The sequence below is a fragment of the Heterodontus francisci genome, chromosome 31 (assembly GCF_036365525.1).
Source record: "Heterodontus francisci isolate sHetFra1 chromosome 31, sHetFra1.hap1, whole genome shotgun sequence".
In the NCBI taxonomy this organism is placed as follows: Eukaryota; Metazoa; Chordata; class Chondrichthyes; order Heterodontiformes; family Heterodontidae; genus Heterodontus; species Heterodontus francisci.
This window is the reverse complement of record NC_090401.1, coordinates 56,214,256-56,235,634: the sequence shown is the minus strand read 5'-3', so window position 1 is coordinate 56,235,634 and position 21,379 is coordinate 56,214,256. Positions and strand designations below refer to the sequence as shown.

The window sequence follows — 21,379 nt, the reverse complement described above, 5'->3', positions numbered from 1 at the left end:
GATTGCCCCCACCATCCAGAGAACCTTAATGCTCCTGCCCTTTCTGGCATCCTTCCCACACACAGGATGCCTAGAGTGCCATTGCCCCCTCACAAACACAGAGCGTACACTGTTAACGGAGGGATGGTACAGGGTGCCTCCCTTCATGCCAGCACAGCTTTCCCTCCAGTAATCCCAGACCCCCTCCCTTTCCGGATGCAGAGTTAGACCCCTGTGTATCCCCCTCCCTCCTCCCTTTCCGAATGCAGAGTTAGACCCCTGTGTATCCCCCCTCCTCCTCCCTTCCAGAATGCAGAGTTAGACCCCTGTGTATCCCCGCTCCTCCTCCCTTCCAGAATGCAGAGTTAGACCCCTGTGTATCCCCCTCCCTCCTCCCTTTCCGAATGCAGAGTTAGACCCCTGTGTATCCCCCCTCCTCCTCCCTTCCAGAATGCAGAGTTAGACCCCTGTGTATCCCCGCTCCTCCTCCCTTCCAGAATGCAGAGTTAGACCCCTGTGTATCCCCCCTCCTCCTCCCTTCCAGAATGCAGAGTTAGACCCCTGTGTATCCCCCCTCCTCCTCCCTTCCAGAATGCAGAGTTAGACCCCTGTGTATCCCCGCTCCTCCTCCCTTCCAGAATGCAGAGTTAGACCCCTGTGTATCCCCCTCCCTCCTCCCTTTCCGAATGCAGAGTTAGACCCCTGTGTATCCCCCCTCCTCCTCCCTCCCAGAATGCAGAGTTAGACCCCTGTGTAGCCCCCCTCCTCCTCCCTTCCAGAATGCAGAGTTAGACCCCTGTGTAGCCCCGCTCCTCCTCCCTTCCAGAATGCAGAGTTAGACCCCTGTGTAGCCCCCCTCCTCCTCCCTTCCAGAATGCAGAGTGAGGACCTGCCGGCTTTTCAGATTGTGATGGCTGCCCGTTCAGTGAAAAATCCGGCAGTGTCGGAGGAGAGGCGGCGGGCTGCATAATCAGCAAAGATAAGTAATCATTACCATATGCAAATTGTGATGCCGCCGCCATGCGGGGGAGGGGCGGGGGGCCGCCCCGAGGTCCCGAGGCAGGCGTCTCCCTGCAGCATTTTACCGGCCCCCGCTGGTAAAATTCAGCCCCTCACGTGTGGTCGGAAATGGCAAAGGGATTGGGTCTGCCTTTTGTTAGTGTGAGTGGCTGTAAGTCATCAGCTCATCTGATACAAAGGCAAAATACAGCAGATGCTAGAAATCTGAAATAAAAAAGAAAGTGCTGGAAATGCTCAGCGGGTCTGGCAGTGTCTGTGGAAGTGAAACAGAATTAACGTTTCATGTCGATGACCTTTTGTCAGAGCTTGAAACAAACTGAAATGTTAACTCTGTTTCTCTCTTCACGGGTGCTGTCGGCCTGTTGAGTGTTTCCAGAATTTTCTGTTTTTATTTCAGATTTCCAGCATCCGCAGGATTTTATTTTGCTATATAAATATAGATTGTTGTGGTGTCAATTAGCATTCCTGAAAGGCTGCTTTGAATTCAATTAACCCAGTACTGCTGGCATTGGAGGTTTCACAAGGTGTCTCTTCAGGTAGGGGGGATTCATTGGCAGTTCTTTGCTGTGGTATAGAAAGAGAGCTGGATGCCATAAAGATGTATAAACGTATCTAATCTCCCATCAGAACACTGCCTCAATTTTTGGTGCAGTCTGTTGGAATTCCTCCACCATGCTCTTATTTCCTGTTCAGTTCCAAGTGAAGCCTCTTTGACAGTGAAAGTATGCTGCATCCATTGAGCAAACTTTGGCTGGATCGTACAGTAAAACCTTTGCGAGCAGTTCAAGCAGCACTATTTTCCCTTAAGGCCACCAAAGGTTTAGTCAATAACGGTGCTTTCCATCTTGTGAGTTTGATTGTGAATCTGTTTAGCTGACCTCTGTGAGTTATGCATTGGAGCCTGGAAACATTTTGTCAAGCCACAGCTCAAATCTCCCAAAATTCAGCTTTGCAGTTGCTCATCTTGTTCAAATACAACAGCAAGAAGGAACTGGCTGAGGATGCCTGCCAATGTGTAAAATTATTCCTGTCTCTTTAACTGTTGTCCTACAGCTCTGAGTGACTCCAGCAACAGCCACCTCTTGAATAAGAATGGACACTATTCTCTGGATGTTGCCCATTAAAAGCACCACCAGGTGACTGGATTAAACTATAGCACAAAAAAACCTTCAGTGTAACAGGCAGATTAATTCTAATCATTAATCTGCTCCTATCTGATATGTTCAGTAATTGTGTCCCTGGCGAGTCTCAATCTATGGACACTGTTATTCCATTAGTGCCATCAGCAACATGCTGATCCTGTAGATTGTGCCTCTTGAATATTACCTTCTCCTGAAACTGCTATGCCTTTGAGCCTGGACTACCTGTGTGTTCTGCCCCTTTATCTGAAAGGATTGTGGCAGCTATGATAGAAACAAAAGTGGCTTTGTTAGGTTTGGTAATGAACTTATCCTATCAATAGCAGCTCTGGGGCCACATGTCCGCAGCCAATTGAAGTGATTAGAAACCAGAATGTGAAATGTTTTAGTTGGATATTTGCCTTCAAGTTACAGAGCTTGATTATTTTTCTGGGTGGGTGTCAAGCCCATTATCACGTGTGTATCAACACTGGCAACCTCCATCCACAAGGAGCAACTGATTTGACGTGTGCATCACTGTACATCATTAGACCATCAGAAACATCATCAACACCTGAAAAATCAATCTCCTAAACTTTGTGTAAGGAAGCTGGAATGGGGAATACCAATTCTCAAATGAATATTGAATGTTTTTATTGTACAAACAATTTGATACTTGTAGGCAATATTATTCCTTGTGTACATGGCCATATTGTTCATAAATGCTCAACTAATTTATACAGATTATTTAATAAAAGTCTCTTATTGTCAAGATAATATAAGGGCTGGATATAATCAAAGGTAATGCATAAAGTTAGTTTCACATTGAAAACAGAAATGCAGTGTTAAACCAATTCGGATGTTTTTCTAACTTGTCATTTGCTGCTACTGATGTTCTATTTTTGTACTTTCTACAAAATATTCTATTTCAAACAAAATTCTAATTGTCAGGAATATACTAGGATGATTTGGAAGTACAACAGTGTGACTTTGCCCATGAATTATTTCAATTCTTCATCGTGTGCTCTTTTCCATCGTCTAGTTTAGTATGCAGGACTCATATGTGGGGACCATGTATTTTATGTTGATGAATGCATCTTCCCCTCCAAAGCGCTCAAATACCTCCAGAGTTTCATTTATAAGGTCACCGATATTTTCCCGTTTCTGCTGACTGTAGTCGATACCATCTCCAGAATTTACTGGGGAGCAAAAAAAAAAGGACAATCAGTTCAGAGATCAACAGAATGTATTGTACTTAATTATATTCCCTGCTCGAAGAATACTCTGCATAGAGTTTTGCAATGTAGTGAAAAATCTACAAGAATAATTGCCTGTAGTAAAACAAGGTTGGGGGCACGAAATTCTGCTCGGGCATGGCACACATCTGGATAATTGTTGGAAATGGGGGTGGGTAGCTAGAAAATGGTTCCACTGCGATTCCGCTTGGTGAAATGTAGACCAAAAAATTCTATGGGAGGGGAGGGGGATTTTCTGCGTCCATCGCGTCCCACTTCAAGAGATTTTGTTGGGGATAGTTCTGAGGCTTCCCTGCAAAATTCTGTTCAGAATGCCCTCAGTAAGTTGCAGCAGAATTCACATCAGCTGAAATCCGAGGAAAGACCTCAAAATTGATTACCTTTAATTTTAAAGCTAGTAACTCCCCTCCAAGAGCTTTGAAAAATTGTTACTAGCCTTTGTTTTTGGCCCGAGAGAGCCTCAGTGTTCGAAAGGCCAGTGGTACTCAAACTGGGGTCCTGAGCAGCATTCAGGCTTGGACTGATAAGTGGTAAGTAACTTTCATGCCACACAAGTGACAAGCAATGACCATCTCCAGAAAAAGAGAATCTAACCATCTCCCCTTGACATTCAAAGGCATTACCATCACTGAATTCCCCATTATTAACATCCTGGGGGTTACCATTGACCAAAAACTGAACTGGACTGGTCCCAGCGAATACAGAACATATGTAAATACTGTGACAACAAGAGCTGGTCCAAGACTGGGAATCCTGACTCCCCAAAGCCTGTCCACCATCTACAAGGCACTAGTCAGGAGTGTGATGAAATACTCTCCACTTGCCTGGATGAGTACAGTTCCAACAACACTCAAGAAGCTCAACACCATCCAAGACAAAGCAGCCCACGTGATTGACACCTCATCCACCACCTGAATCATTCACTCCCTCCAACACTGATGTACAGTGGCAGCAGTGTGTACCTCATACAAGATCAACTGCAGCAACTCACCAAGGTTCCTTCGACAGCACCTTCCAAACCTGCAACCTCTACCACCTAGAAGGACAATGGCTGCAGCTGCAAGTTCTCCTCCAAGCCATACACCATCCTGACTTGGAACTATATCGCCGTTCCTTCACTGTCGCTGGATCAAAGTCCTGGAACTCCCTTCCTAACAGCACTGTGGGAGTACCCGCAACAAATGGACTACAGCAGTTCAAGGCAGCTCACCACCACCTTCTCAAGGGCAATTAGGGATGGGCAACAAATACTGGCCTTGCCAGCAATGCCCACATCCCATGAAAGAATTAAAAAAGGGTGGTTCTGTCATTACTAATCCATATTGACTGGAAATACTATAGTTTGAGTACTTTAGATGGGTCTGTTTTTGTCCAGTGTGTGCAGGAGGGTTTTCTGACACAGTATGTGGACAGGCCAACCAGGGGCGATGCCACATTGGATTTGGTACTGGGTAATGAACCTGGCCAGGTGTTCGATTTAGATGTAGGTGAGCACTTTGGCGATAGTGATCACAATTCGGTTAGGTTTACCTTAGCGATGGGCAGGGACAGGTATATACCGCAGGGCAAGAATTATAGCTGGGGGAAAGGAAATTATGACGCGATTAGGCAAGATTTAGGATGTGTAGGATGGGGAAGGAAACTGCAGGGGATGGGCACAAACGAAATGTGGAGCTTATTCAAGGAGCAGCTAATGCGTGTCCTTGATAAGTATGTACCTGTCAGGCAGGGAGGAAGTTGTCGAGCGAGGGAGCCGTGGTTTACTCAAGAAGTTGAAGTGCTTGTCAAGAGGAAGAGGGCGGCTTATGTTAGGATGAGACATGAAGGCTCAGTTAGGGCGCTTGAGAGTTACAAGCTAGCCAGGAAGGATCTAAAGGGAGGGCTAAGAAGAGCAAGGAGAGGACACGAGAAGTCATTGGCGGATAGGATCAAAGAAAACCCTAAGGCTTTCTATAGGTATATCAGGAATAAAAGAATGATAAGAGTTAGAACAGGGCCAATCAAGGATAGTAGTGGGAAGTTGTGTGCGGAATCAGAGGAGATAGGGGAAGCGTTAAATGAATATTTTTCATCAGTATTTGCAGTAGAGAAAGAAAATGTTGCCGAGGAGATTACTGAGATACAGCCTACTAGGCTAGATGGGATTGAGATTCACAAGGAGGAGGTGTTAGCAATTTTGGAAAGAGTGAAAATAGATAAGTCCCCTGGGCCAGATGGGATTTATCCTAGGATTCTCTGGGAAGCCAGGGAGGAGATTGCAGAGCCGTTGTTGTTGATCTTTATGTCGTCATTGTCGACAGGAATAGTGCCGGAGGACTGGAGGATAGCAAATGTTGTCCCCTTGTTCAAGAAGGGGAGTAGAGACAGCCCTGGTAATTATAGACCTGTGAGCCTTACTTCGGTTGTGGGTAAAATGTTGGAAAGGGTTATAAGAGATAGAATTTATAAGCATCTTGAAAAGAATAAGTTCATTTGCGATAGTCAGCACGGTTTTGTGAAAGGTAGGTCGTGCCTCACAAACCTTATTGAGTTTTTCGAGAAGGTGACCAAACAGGTGGATGAGGGTAAAGCCGTGGATGTGGTGTATATGGATTTCAGTAAGGCGTTTGATAAGGTTCCCCACGGTAGGCTATTGCAGAAAATACGGAAGTATGGGGTTGAAGGTGATTTAGAGCTTTGGATCAGAAATTGGCTAGCTGAAAGAAGACAGAGGGTGGTGGTTGATGGCAAATGTTCATCCTGGAGTTTAGTTACTAGTGGTGTACCGCAAGGTTCTGTTTTGGGGCCACTGCTGTTTGTCATTTTTATAAATGACCTGGATGAGGGTGTAGAAGGGTGGGTTAGTAAATTTGCGGATGACACGAAGGTTGGTGGAGTTGTGGATAGTGTCGAAGGGTGTTGTAGGGTACAGAGGGACATAGATACGCTGCAGAGCTGGGCTGAGAGATGGCAAATGGAGTTTAATGCGGAGAAGTGTGAGGTGATTCACTTTGGAAGGAGTAACAGCAATGCAGAGTACTGGGCTAATGGGAAGATTCTTGGTAGTGTAGATGAGCAGAGAGATCTTGGTGTCCAGGTACATAAATCCCTGAAAGTTGCTACCCAGGTTAATAGGGCTGTTAAGAAGGCATATGGTGTGTTAGCTTTTATTAGTAGGGGGATCGAGTTTCGGAGCCACGAGGTCATGATGCAGCTGTACAAAACTCTGGTGAGGCCGCACCTTGAGTATTGCGTGCAGTTCTGGTCACCGCATTATAGGAAGGATGTGGAAGCTTTGGAAAGGGTGCAGAGGAGATTTACTAGGATGTTGCCTGGTATGGAAGGAAGGTCTTACGAGGAAAGGCTGAGGGACTTGGGGTTGTTTTCGTTAGAGAGAAGGAGGAGGAGAGGTGACTTAATAGAGACATACAAGATAATCAGAGGGTTAGATAGGGTGGATAGTGAGAGACTTTTTCCTCGGATGATGATGGCAAACACGAGGGGACATAGCTTTAAGTTGAGGGGTGAAAGATATAGGACAGATGTCAGAGGTAGTTTCTTTACGCAGAGAGTAGTAGGGGCGTGGAACGCCCTGCCTGCAGCAGTAGTAGACTCGCCAACTTTAAGGGCATTTAAGTGGTCATTGGATAGACATATGGATGAAAATGGAATAGTGTAGGTCAGATGATCAGCGCAACATCGAGGGCCGAAGGGCCTGTACTGCGCTGTAATGTTCTAATGTTCTAATGTTCTAATTTGAATAGGTGTCCTTCAACCAAACGAATTTAAGAACCACTGCTATAGGCCACTCACAGTTATGCCATTGATGGGCTCTTACAGCTGTGATGTGGCCATCCTAACAATGGAAATGACTCCATCCACACAATTTAGGATGAAGTTTGAGACTTTGGTGATCACCAGGCTGAGGCTCCACTCTTCTGTGCCTCTGCCATCAGAGGTCTTCATGGCCACGTACTTCTGGCCTGCGCTGGTAAATCTCTGCTTATATTGTACTATATAAAAGAGGTATTATGGGTACAGTGGTGTATTGGTTATGTTATTGAACTAGTAATCTGGAGACCTGGACTAAAAATCCAGAGAATCTCAGGTCAAATCCCACCATAGCATTTTGAGAATTTGATTGCAGTTTAAAAAGTTAAAAGCTAGTATCATTAAAAGTGAAGCTGTCATTTGTCATAAAAACCCTAAATGTCATTTAGGGAAGGAAACCTGCCATCCGGTCTGGCCTATATATGATGACACCAAGCCCACACCAATGTGGCCGACCATTCTCTGCAGTCGTCCGGTAAGTCACTCAATTTTACTAGTGGCCTACTTGGCAGTTCAATGAGATGACCCACCACTAACTTCTCAGGGTAACTAAGGTTGGATAATAAATGCCAGCCCTGCCAGCAGTGACTACATCCCAAGAATGAATTAAAAAATATAATGTATCACCTATCATCCCTAGGGTAGATGTCTCCATATGACCTTGAGTTTACTGTTTTAATTGGCTTTTTCTCATCTCTGTACTTATGCCTAACAATTCACCCACATCACTACTTTAAAACCTATCTAACTGCCCTACCTACCCCTTCTGCAGGGACAGTGGCATCTGTTCAGTCAAAGTGAAGATCATTTTATCTGTAAAGCTTCGCCATGCCCCAGAGCTTTCCTATTATAGCCTTGGTGCTGTTAACGAGATCTTTAATTTTGGTTAGGAGCATCATGCCAGTTGTTGGGATTGGAACAGGTGGAATTGGGATAAGGAAGATACACACAAACAGTGTACCATTGTTTGTCACAGCACCATGTTCTTTGTACTTTTATTTTAAAATGTTGTTAGCTGTCTAACATCCACACCATTCCACAAAGGATACAGAATATTAATTACCCCTTGCAGCAAATGACAAAAGTTATGTTCTGTGTTTGTCAGAAATATTTTAATTGCTTTTCACTTGCACAAACCTGATGCCACCTGTGTCCAATCTTCCTGTTAATTACAGCATTTGTGGATTTAGTTCTCATTTCTTTAGCTGTATTTCTACTCTGTTAATTTTTATTACATCCTTTTGGCATCATAAATCTGACTGCCAACTGGACATAATAATAAGTGGAATTTAGTGTATGTACCGCAGCTGTAAGCATATTTCCCTCAAACAAATTCATACTGTAGCTACGACAAAATCTATATTTCAATTACAGCAAAGACAAGGATTCAAAGCCTCAAAAATTAACAGTAATAAAAGCATTATTAATTCAATTTAATATAGTTTCGAAAAGGGCAATACTGTAAACCAAATATAACATCGCCATCACATTCTGTCTTAATATTGACCTGAGCAGAGTCAATTGTTACCTTGTTTGTTTCTGTGTGCCAATATGTAACACTGCTGAACTCCGTACTGTAAAGCAAATGCTCTCAGTTGTACCTTTTAAACACTGACCTATGTTTGATTACAACTGTGAAATTGAGAATCCCTGAAACATAATAAGATTCCTTAATCTCTGGAAGCAAATCGAACTTCATTCCATTCATAAGAGGCAAAACCAATGTGTTAACCTTTACGTTCTCCAAGAGCAAAATAATTACCAGAGACCTTGTCTACTTTATTATGAAATTAGTAAATTCATAGGATCATGGGAAATAGGAGCAGGAGGCCATTTGGCCCATCGAGCCTGCTCCGCCATTCAAACAGATCATGGCTGATCATCTACCTCTACGCCATTTTTCCTCACAATCCCCACATCCCTTAATGTCATTCGTATCCAGAAATCTATTGATTTCTGTCTTGAACATGCTCAGTGATTGAACTTCCACAGTTCCTCTGTTAAAACCAGTGATTTAAGACAAAGAAACATTTGTAGTTTGGGTTCTGTTTTAATTTAATGCATGTTTCACATTGATGTTTGTCTGTACTAAATCTGGCCACACATTCAATTTGGTCACATTCATTCAGCGGCAACAATGCATATATATTATTTTATTATTATTATATTTTAATCATCAAAAACAGGATACAAATATAGAGGTTAAAACCAAGAAACAGATGTTGGGTGTTTGCCACAATACAAATATAACTTCTCCTCATTCATTGAATACGCAATGATAAACGAAACAAGGTCTACATTATTGGGTATTTTTCTTTCAACATTTCCCCCTTCTCTCCTGAAGCTAGCTTGCTGGAATGCAGTTCCATGGATGCTATTGGGAGGCCTCCATATCTTGCCCTTGTGGCCAGTCTTCATGAGTGAACCTGGATTTTGGCAGGCTACTTATTTTGGAGAACATCACACCAAAATCCAATCCTAATCTCACCCAACAAACAGGTTTTCCAAAAAATAGTCACCTGGATAGCAATCAGAAGAGGAAACCCTGGATGGATCTTACACTCTTTAGCCAATTGTGCCTGAAATGCTATCCCAGCTGAGATGCACTATATCAACACACAACAAGAATCAAACTCGAGATGTTTTGGCTTGGCTTCTATGACCTAATGCTAGATCTAGTGGTGCCTCTATCCACCAGGTCTACTGGGAATGGCAAACAGCACTCAGATCATTTTAAGATGTTGATCCTGCTTCATGATATCCCATAAGGACATTGCGTGCTGGTGGCACAAATGATTTAAAATATCTGCCCAGAGATTGCAGTGTGAGATATTACACCAGAGGTAGTCGAATGACAGGGAACAGAAATGTCGAGAATACAGTGCAGTCCTAGCTTACTGCACGGATCCCAACAGTAATAAAATTGCTGGAGGGCAAAAATGAATAGTGAGAACATCAATTAAGGAGCCAGATTGGATGCTTAAGGAGAACTTGTGTTGGATTATTCTATCACTGGTGCAAGGTGTTAACCTCGTCAAGTTAGAACAGCCATTAAGGGAGAGATTGCACAGAGGAAACTACAGTCTTCATCTAATGATAAATAGATTAATTTTTTCCCACTTTCTCAGTTTCTGGCCACCACAGTGGCTTCCTTCATGACTTTGTTCACTGGTCCACTAGCACTGAATGTGGCAGAGTGGGACCAGCCAGATTAGGATTACCAACTCTGGCAAGTTGTATTGCTGGAGGTTTGGTCATGTTATACCCAATTATGTGGCATCTGATCATGTGATACTTGATTACATGACACTTGGCCACATGGCATTCGATTACAGCAGTGCTGTAACTTTTCCCGGTCTACAGCAGCAGCACACAGGATACCAGTCGGTGATTCTGGGAGACACCCTAGCAATCCAAGAGGGTTGGCAACACTAAGTAAGAGTGATAAAGGTTGAGCGCGATGTCAGTAAATTCTCCCAGAAACTTTCACCACAGTTCACCATTAACACTGCAGTTTGGCCCCAAGTAAGATAACAAGAACAATTTCCAAGCTTAAAAAAATTGCCTTTACCTACACCTGATGTTTAAAACACACTGGATTTTGGCAAATTCATATAAATGCTGAAACAAGATGAAAATTGGATAACTGATAGTTGGGATCAAGGCAAACAATATATTCTGCCGATTAAGCTGGACAAAGCAATGCATCGAGGGACGGCAAGACACAAATCAACAGGAAAATTCTTCCCATGTCAGGAAAGAACGAGAAATGTTACAAGTAGTGTCTGACTCTGATAGCAGCAAATTCCAGTAAAAACTTCCCAGAAAGAGTTGTCGTGGCAATATAGTAATGTGAAATTTGTGAAGTGTATTCAGTACCAAAAATAAAATTTTGAGAAGTGGAAATATTTGCTGCTGAATTTTGATAAAAACAGCCACTGGAAACAGTAATGGTTTGTTTGGAAGCTGATAATGGAGATCTGTCACTGCACAGATCTCCTTTGTTTGCACAGCATGAGCTGTCGTGTGAGCTCATGCAGGAATGAGGCTGCTGTAACCCACTGATGGAGCAGAACTCAGGAAACAGCAGGTCAGAAAGGCCTGCAAACCACACAGCCTGTGGCATGGGGGAGGGGAACAAAGAGGGAGGGGGAGACAGGAAAGATCATGACTGCTACCCAAACAAAGTTTGAATTACTTTATACAGTATGTGCTGTGTGGAATTCAAGTGCTGCGCATGAGTTTGGTCATTGTCTGAGATTAATTATTTCCCACCCACTCTGAACTTTTCAGAAGTTTCTGTGTATATTAAATGTGCACTGAGTCACTGTCATGGCCATGACAACAAAGTGCTGTGACAGTTTTGCTGCAAAGATTTCAATCTTATACATTTTAATGAAAATTTAACAAATTTGAAGACACCTCACCCAAGTTAACAAAAGCTAAGCATCCGTGGAAGAGTCCAAAGAATTTTATGTTACCAATAATTCAGTGATCCTGTCTATGCAGAACGACCTCTAAGTGTCACTTTTCCAGCTGAGTGCTGTGGAATGCAGGCACTTTGTGACTGAGTCAGTGGAAATGCAGAAGACTGACTTGCTTTCATGCACTGGTTTCCTTATTCAAGTGGAACATTGATAAACCCACACTTCTGTGGATCTGTGTTGATTCCCTGAGCCTTGGGCCATTTATACGGTGACAGATTGCCTCTCATTTGTCTCCCTTGACTGCCCTCCTAGAATATAAAATTTCCTTTAAGAACACTTTCAGAACCCAGGTGCTAAGATTCACAGTAAACTGGTAGTCACAAGCTACTGACAGATATGGCAAGTCTGAAGTTACATTAATAAGTTCAACATGGTTATGAGAGAACTGTTGAAGTAATATTCTATTGCAGGGTAACCTGGGGAGCATAAGGATGGAATGGTCTCATTTTTAAAAATAAGCTACAAATATTTGATAGATAGGTAGTTTGACTACATACCAAATAAAAAAGGAATTTCTACCCCTGCAAACTCGTTTACTTGTATTATTTACAATAGGAACTATTAACCAATTTTGCCAATTTGATGGGGACAAGGAGCAGTTTAGGTTTGATTTGGTGTCCAGTTCAGTGGAACTGCCCTCACTTAGTTCCATTTTTACCTATTCAATTGTAACCAAAGCATCTCCAGTCCTGGCTTCTCTTCCTGCCCTCTAATTGTTTACCTCTGGCGATTGGCGCCCACATCTTACATATCTACATGCTATCTCTTTGCGACTTCATCCGAAATCATGGGGTCAGTTTCATGCTTAAGATACCCAGCTCTACCTCTCTATCACTTGTCCTGACCATCCACTATCTCTGTGCTGTCAGACTAGTTGTCCTGCATCCAGTTATGAATAAACCACAATAAAGCCCTGGTTAAAAATTGAGAAGACCACAGCCATTGGCTTCAGCTCTCTCCACAAACTCTGTATTGTTGCCCCGTCCCCAGCCATTGTTGCAGGTTGAACCAGACTGTTCACATCTTCAGCATCTATTCAGCCCCTGAGCTGAGCTTCTGACCTCACATCCTCTACATCACAAAGGCCACCTACATCACACCTCTACCCTTACCACAGCCATCTGCTTCTGAAACTAACATCCAAGCCTTTGTCACCTCTGGTCTTGACTATTTCAATGCACCTCTGGCCAGCCTCCCAGTCTCCATGCGGTTCATCCAAAAAAAATTTGCATTAAACATAGAAAAATATCCCAAGGAACCATCCAGGAGTATTGATATGTTTTTCCCCACTGGTTTCCTAATATGTGGAAGAAATTGAGCTAGTTCTCAGCATTATTAAAATCTTAGACATACTTTACTATGTTTTATTTGCCCTCTATTTCAGACTATTTCCTGAGCAGTCTCCTTCAGACTGGATCTGTTTTGGATACTTAGACATAAGCTTGGCATTGAAGCAGGATATCAAACAGTGTACATAGAAGATGGGTCCAAAAATCAGCCTTAAACTGCTGAAAACGAGACAGACTGACAAGCCTTTTCTGATTTCTATTTTTTTTACATTCCCAAATGCTATGATGTTCTGTGATTGACTGGTAAGAGATATAGAATCAAGATCAAAGAGTTCAAACCACAGATAATTCTAGGATACAAATTCTGATCTAGTTTGAATTCAGTAAAATACTGAGTTATCTTAAACTGAAAATTTTTCTTAAAATGAAAAAGCGAAATCATCCTAAGAAGTTAAAAAGCTCCATCTGTTAGGTGCATATTAATCAAGGTCTCCCAGTATCTTGGCCAATAATTATCCTTCAACCTCCATCTCTAAAACTGAACTCAAGACAGAAAATGCTGGAAATGTTCAATATGACCCTTCATTGACCTGAAATGTTAGAAAGGTTTCTCTCTCCACAGATGCTTCCAGACCTGCTGAGTATTTCTTGCATTCTCTGTTTTTATTTCAGATTTCCAGCATCTGCAGTATTTTGCTTTTGTATCACTAAAACAGATTGGCAGATCATTATTGCTTTTTTGGGGGCAGGGAGGTGCCTTGCCGAATGCAAATGGGCTGTTGCAATCCCTACACAGCAACAGAGTTACACTTCAAAGGTACATCATTGACTGTGAAATGCTTTAGAATGTTCCCAGCTCGTGAAAGGTGCTATATAAATGCAAGTTCTTTATTATTTAAAAGCACAATTTTCCACTTTGTTCGTAACTTTTTTCTTTAGTCTCATGTGTGTTATCGCAAATTATTTTTTCAACAATTTTCTTTAAGCAAAAATCTGTTTATTTCTCAGAAACCAAACTATCTTTTGGTTCTCAAAGGCCACAAATAGGACAAGAAAGTTCATCAGCTCTGAGTTGCACTCTCATTGCTAGTGTCTGCAATCAAATGGGATCATGGAATTCCTCAGAACAGCATCTGCTGTTTTATTACATTCGTTGACATTTGAAAGATAATGCTTTTGTAATCCAACCCCCATAGTCATTTGGGAAAGTGAAATCTGGTCACTAAATGATACTACAACAATGGGCTGGGTTTTAAAGGGTCCCTGATGCCAGAAACGGTGGGGTGGGGGGAGGGGGAGCATGAAGATCGCAACAGATGAGGCCCGCCACCGACCCCGACACCATCCCAATCTGGGCGGCGGTGGCGAGGCCTCGTGGCGGCCCCCCGCCCCCGCCGCTCGGTGACGGGACCCGCATTACAATATGCAGATGGGTACTTACCATTAATTAATATGCAGGCTGCAGTGATTATGACGTCAGGTTGAGATCTTCATTCCGCGCCTTCGAATCCACGTTCAGGGAAACCAGGCACGGCATCTGTGGGGAGGGGCAAGGAGGTGGTTTTCACAGTGTGGGAGAGGGGGAGCAGGGCCAAACGCTTTGCATTGGTTGGGGGGATGATGGGAAAGGGTTGAGAGTCACAGTTCATAAACTTTGAGGGGTGGAGAAGTCACATAGTCAAGGTAAGTATTTTGGGGGGGGTGCGTGGGCAAGGCATTGAGGGAGCTGGGAGAGGAGATGGAAAGAGTTTTAAAAATAATTTTATATATTTTTTTAATGGACTGTCACTTTAAAAATTCAACCTGTCATTTCGGGCTCTAAGCCCTTTAAAAATGGCGCCGGTGCCTGCGCAGTGGTGCTAGACACCATTGCCGGGGACAGCTCGCCCACCCCTCCACATCATTTGGGGGAGGGGCGGCTGCCCCGGCCATGCTAATGAGCCGCCACGTTTGGAATGGTGGCGGCACTGCGATGTGCGCCGCCTGTGTGCGGGCCGCAAATTTTTCCAACCGCCGCCTATCTTGACGGCGGACTTTTAAAATGCAGCCCAATATGTCTCCCAAGATTATGTGAAATTCAAATAATCTTATTTTCAAAAGTTGCTAAGAATACCCAAAGATATTTATTGAGCATAATCTCTAAAATATATTGGATTGTGCAATGTGCCAGAAAGTCCATTAGGTTAACCCAAAGTCATTTCCAGCAACATGACACCCATATCCTATGTCACCCTCTGCTCACATCATCACCAAAAGCAAGAAACTGAGTCAAGTTTGTAACTATTCTGTTTGTCAGAACTGCAGTTACAAAATAAATGTTTCATTCCTCGATGTTAAAGATTACAGCGAGTTTTGTAGTTGTTATCTGATGGGAGACATCACTATTTTGAAATGCCCCAAGTATCCCTCAAGAGGGGCATTTTCTTACGATAATTGATTTGCAGTTAGACAAGATCTGTGATTATAGTGCATTCACCCTTGTTGCCAGCTGCAGCACATGATGGCTATTTGTTATCGTATAGCAACATGCTTTTCCACGCTTAAAAAGCATTGCCAGCAAAGGCTCAATTTAAGTTTAACAAAACTAAATTAGGCTTCTGTCCCTTGATGGAGGACTATCTACGAATATATTAAAAATCTTCTATCTGCATTCTCTTCTTGTCAATTTGATCCATTATAAATTCTTATTTGCATACTTATATGGAACCAACTTATGTACCTTTGACAGACTGTCATTACATTCTCCTCCCAACCCCCACCAGTGAAGATACTGCAGCATCACCACCATCAGGAAGGTATAATTACAGCACGATGAGTTTATAGAGGCAGTTTCCATTATAAATGTGAACATAGAAATTTATAATAGTGATATAAAACTATGGACAGAATGTATGGCTTTAAGATGGGGACTGAATTATGTCTACGTGTCTTGGTCCAAATATATTTTGGCCTCTTGGCTTCACCTGAAGACTACATTTGGTCTTGACTCCTTGGGCTGAATTTTAACCTACAATAAGGGCGCATTTGGGTCGGGTGAGTATTGAAAGGTGGAAAAGTCTGTTTCTCGATCCAAACCACTTCCAACCCACCCATTTCCAGCTTTAACTGAGGCTGGAGGTTTGGCAGACAGCCAATCCACTCCAAGGAGGTAGGTTATTACTTTAAATATGATAATGAGGCTGCGAGCCTCATTATCTTTCAGCTTTTTACTTAAATTCTAGTCACTGAGTTTCCCAAACGTTGGGAAACCCGCAGCTTCATTGAGGCAAGGACTAAACGGATTCAGGAGGCAAATGTCTTCACACCTACCTCCTGGATCCAGTTGCTTGTCTGAGAAGCGTCCCTGATCGGGCACCCGGATGACCTTCCCCCCAAGGTCTCTGATCCCACTACCAGACCCTTGACCTCCACCGCCTCCCCCCAAACCCCCACCCCACAAGAGGCCTCTGGTATACCACACCACACCCCAGTCTCCGAACTCCGATCTCCCCCACCCCTACATCATCCTACTACCCCGCAACCCCACCAACCGGAGGCCTTCAGTCTCCCTCAGGCCTGTGCTCTCTCCTATCATGAGGCCTCCAACCTCCCTCCTCAGGTCCCTGACCTCACTCCCCTTCCCCCCCACCCTGATCAACTCCCACTCCTCTCCCGTGATTGACCCCCTTCCCGATCAACCACCCCCTCCTCCCCAATGTGATTGACCCCCCCAACCCCCAACCCCCAACCCCCAACCTCCTTCCACCCCCTACTCTCATCGAACCCCACTCTGCCCTTAGTCGCTGGTGTGGACTTAACTGCTGCTGCTCCTTCACTGCGGGTGAGGTAAGTAAACATTTTCACCTTGTGTGCGTTTAGTTTAGTTTAGAGAGATACAGCATTGAAACAGGCCCTTCGGCCCACCGGGTCTGTGCCGACCATCAACCACCCATTTACACTAATCCTACACTAATTCCATATTCCTACCACATCCCCACCTGTCCCTATATTCCCCTACCACCTATCTATACTAGGGGCAATTTATAATGGCCAATTTACCTATCAACCTGCAAGTCTTTGGCATGTGGGAGGAAACCGGAGCACCCGGAGAAAACCCACGCAGACACAGGGAGAACTTGCAAACTCCACACAGGCAGTACCCAGAATTGAACCCGGGTCGCTGGAGCTGTGAGGCTGCGGTGCTAACCACTGCACCACTGTTGCTAAGGTACTTCTGCAGGTATATATATATATATAGATATATATACACAATTTTTTGGGGGGTGTTAAGAATTTAATTTACATTTCAAACATACATAAAAAACACATAATTTCATCTGCTTTCCTGACTTCTGCTGAGCGACACTCAAACATGACTATATATTTATTTCTGTTTTGCAGCCTCTCTTTCACTGTCTGTGGCCTCAGCTCTTTGTCATTTAATGGGCCGAAATTCAGAGTTTGCCAGCTGCTGAACATTGTTGGAAGCAGAGGTCGAGAAGAAAAGAGAAAGAAAAATTATTTTTTGAAAATCGGAGAAGTAAAAATAAGTGCATTAAGACAAGAATTTTGCAGTTTTATTGCTAGTGTGGTGCCTCGCTGGTCATCAGGCAAGGAAACAGAATCATGTTGCAGCCTTCTTGTCGATCTATAATCATGTAAAGCGAGACACCACAGCTGTAGTTACGTCTCACAATTTCTGCTCCATTTAATTGCTTTTTGGTACGTATGTGAGATTGGCCCTTGAGCAAATCACTGCTCGGGGCTATGGAGCTGAACAAAGGAGTTGGTGGTTCCCAATGACACCAAACACAAGGAAGGAGTATTTAATACAAATACATTGTTATATCCTAGAAAGCCAGGTGGTGCAGGATAGAATTGGAGTCAATCTTTACACACTTTTCTAAGCATTAATCAACAGAGATTCACATTACAAATAAGCACCTCCTCACCCAACAACCACAGTTTCAGCCTGTTCCTATTTATAGGAGCACTAGTGAATCCCCAGTTAATGCCAACCACCTGCATACCATTAAACACAATTAATATACAAGTAACATACCCTGCCTTAATTTTAAAAAGTTTCAAGGTACATCTCAATGAGATGAATTCAAGATCTAGCATTGACTTATCTTGCCTCATTTGCCTCCTTTTTAAATACAACAACTTGCATTTATATAGCACCTTTAATGTAATAAAACATCCAGAGGTGCTTCACAGGAGTACTATCAAACAAAATGACATCAAGCCACATAAGGAGATATTAGGACAGGTGACAACCTTGGTCAAAGAGATAGGTTTTAAGGAGCATGTTAATGGAAGAGAGAGAGGTAGAGAGGCAGAGAGGTTTAGGGAGGGAATTCCAGAGCTTAGGGATTAGGCAGCTAAAGGCATGGCCACAAATGATGGAGCAAAGAAAATCAGAGTTGCAAAGGAGGCCGGCAAAAGAGGGACGCAGATATCTTGGAGGGTCGTTGGGTTGGAGGTGATTATAGAGGTAGGGAGAGGTGAGGTCATGGAGGGATTTGAAAATGAGGACGAGAATCTTAAAATCGAGGCATTGCCAAACTGGAATCCAATGTAGGTCAGCGAGCACAGGGGTGATGGATATAATAGGTAATCAAGATTACTCTAGAGTACAGTAAGAGCTGCTTTAACATCTCACACTGAAGAGTGCAATCAGAGTCTCATTGACAGGTTTGCGGCTGCCTGCAATGAATTTGGCCTAACCATCAGCCTCAAGAAAACGAACATCATGGGGCAGGACGTCAGAAATGCTCCATCCATCAATATTGGCGACCACGCTCTGGAAGTGGTTCAAGAGTTCACCTACCTAGGCTCAACTATCATCTGTAACCTGTCTCTCGATGCAGAAATCAACAAGCGCATGGGAAAGGCTTCTACTGCTATGTCCAGACTGGCTAAGAGAATGTGGGAAAATGGCGCACTGACACGGAACATAAAAGTCCGAGTGTATCAAGCCTGTGTCCTCAGTACCTTGCTCTATGGCAGCGAGGCCTGGACAACGTATGTCAGCCAAGAGCGACGTCTCAATTCATTCCATCTTCGCTGCCTCCGGAGAATACTTGGCATCAGGTGGCAGGACTGTATCTCCAACACAGAAGTCCTCGAGGCGGCCAACATCCCCAGCTTGTACACCCTACTGAGTCAGCGGCGCTTGAGATGGCTTGGCCATGTGAGCCGCATGGAAGATGGCAGGATCCCCAAGCGAGCTCGCCACTGGTATCAGACCCATCGGCCGTCCATGTCTCTGCTTTAAAGACGTCTGCAAACGCGACATGAAATCCTGTGACATTGATCACAAGTCAGTTGCCAGCGTTCGCCAGAGCTGGCGGGCAGCCATAAAGGCGGGGCTAAAGTGTGGCGAGTCGAAGAGACTTAGCAGTTGGCAGGAAAAAAGACAGAGGCGCAAGGGAAGAGCCAACTGTGTAACAGCCCCGACAAACAAATTTTTCTGCAGCACCTGTGGAAGAGCCTGTCAGTCTAGAATTGGCCTTTATATCCACTCCAGGCGCTGCTCCACACACCACTGACCACCTCCAGGCGCTTACCCATTGTCTCTCGAGATAAGGAGGCCAAAAGAAGAAACAGTAAGAAAAATATTGCTTGATTCAGCTTCTGTAGCAACTATAACAGTATCAAATCACTTTCCTGGTAGTAATGGAATAATAAGAATTATAAGTGTAGCTGTTTATCTATTCCTGAGAAACCGCTGCAGCTGGTCAGTCATTTATATTTAGTTGTTTGCTTCAGACTTCAGCTATGCCAGAGATCAACCAGCTTTTTCCTATGAGCTGCTCACTGAGAATTTCTCCCATCAGGAGGCATCTAAATGACTGAAGAGATGTTGTATTTAATGCAGACCCAATGTTGCTATTTACAGCAGTTTTACAAATATAAATAGAATGATTGCAATTCACAGGTGAACTTAGAGAACCAACAAGCATGTGGGGAAAAATCCCCACATTTCCTTTTTCCAGCAGTTGCACAGAATGAATGGGTTTATTTGAATCTTTTCTAATGTTGGAATATTTACCGAGCAAAGCCCCAGATGTTCCTTCCACATCCGTGCAAAGCACTTCTGAGCCCTGAATAAATATGACCACACAAAATATGAAGAATGCATTGTAAAGTTAGCATCCAGCAGTGTTTGGACTGATTACTGAGCTGACACACGGGGATGCAAGTTTGACAGTCTTGACATTTAATCACAAACGAATCTTGGATGTTTGCAGTCCTATATGTTCAGGTACATGTAAATGTGTGTCTGTGTCTTGTGAGTGACAGGCAGAGAGCTGATACAGAATATGATTATTCAGTTTGCACTGCAGTTGCAAAAGCAGAAGGAAAAGGCTTCATAAAAAGCTTTAATTACTTTGCAAATGCCCTGCCCCAAATCCATGGAGAAATGAGGCTGAGGGCATGGTGAATTTCCTGGGAGCTTCTCTGGTCTGTTGCCGTAACTTCAACAAAACCGCATTGTTATGGGCAGGTGAGAGATGGTAAGGATGGCTTCCCCTTTTCACCTCTTGACTGACCAAAGACAGCATGTTTGAAGAAGTGTTTTAACCCCTGAGTGCTTTAGTTGTCAGTAACAGACAAATGACAGGTTTTCTCGTAAGTTTTAAAAGGAAGATAAATGTTTATTGTTCAACACCAGAATATATGCACAACTAGACCCACTCTCATATTCATCCAGATACACTCACACTCAAGAAAAGACTATGATTATAAATGTAACATGTGTCTAGGTCTTACGATTTTAAGAGTTCTCTGTTACACTTGCTTTTCCCAGGGAGGAAGACTTGAAACGATGCAGGCCTGTAATCCTTTATTGTACACTGAAGAAAAGCTCTAAAGGTTTATGAGGACGGATTTGCTTTTTTTGGGTTCACTGTAGCAGATTTCTCTTGTTATATCCCAGTCAAGGTTCAGGAATGAAGCCCTGGTACGATTCCTCACAGAATCGTTACAGTGCAGGAGGAAGCCATTTGGCCCATCATGTCCAGACCGGCTCTCTGAAAGAGCAACCCTCTCAGTTCCATTCCGCTGCCTTCTCCCCATAACCCTGCACATTCTTCCTTTTCATATAACTGTCTCATTCCTTTTTGAATGCTTCAATTGAACCTGCCTCCATCACATTCTCAGGCAGCGGATACCAGACCTTAACCACTCACTGCGTGAAAAAGTTTTCCCTCATGTCACTTTTGCTTCTCTTACCAAATACTTTAAATCTGTGCCCTCTCGTTCTTGATCCTTTCACAAGTGGGAACAGTTTCTCTCTATCTACTCTGTCGAGACCCCTAATGATTTTGAATACTGCTATCAAATCACCTCTCAGCCTTCTTTTCTCCAAGGAAAACAGTCCTAACTTCTCCAATCTATCTTCATAACTGAAATTCCTCATCCCCAGAACCATT

At 43.5% G+C, this 21,379-nt stretch overlaps 1 protein-coding gene across 1 annotated transcript in view; it reads right to left on the bottom strand.

Annotated features, from left to right (window-relative positions):
• Positions 1–2,777: 2,777 nt before the first annotated feature.
• LOC137347294 (parkin coregulated gene protein homolog) overlaps positions 2,778–21,379 on the bottom strand; it is a 273,893-nt gene continuing 255,291 nt past the window's right edge. The window contains exon 5 of the mRNA XM_068011681.1: positions 2,778–3,316. Coding sequence (XP_067867782.1) covers positions 3,156–3,316 — 161 coding nt within the window. The 3' untranslated portion in view covers positions 2,778–3,155. The remainder of the gene's footprint in view (positions 3,317–21,379) is intronic.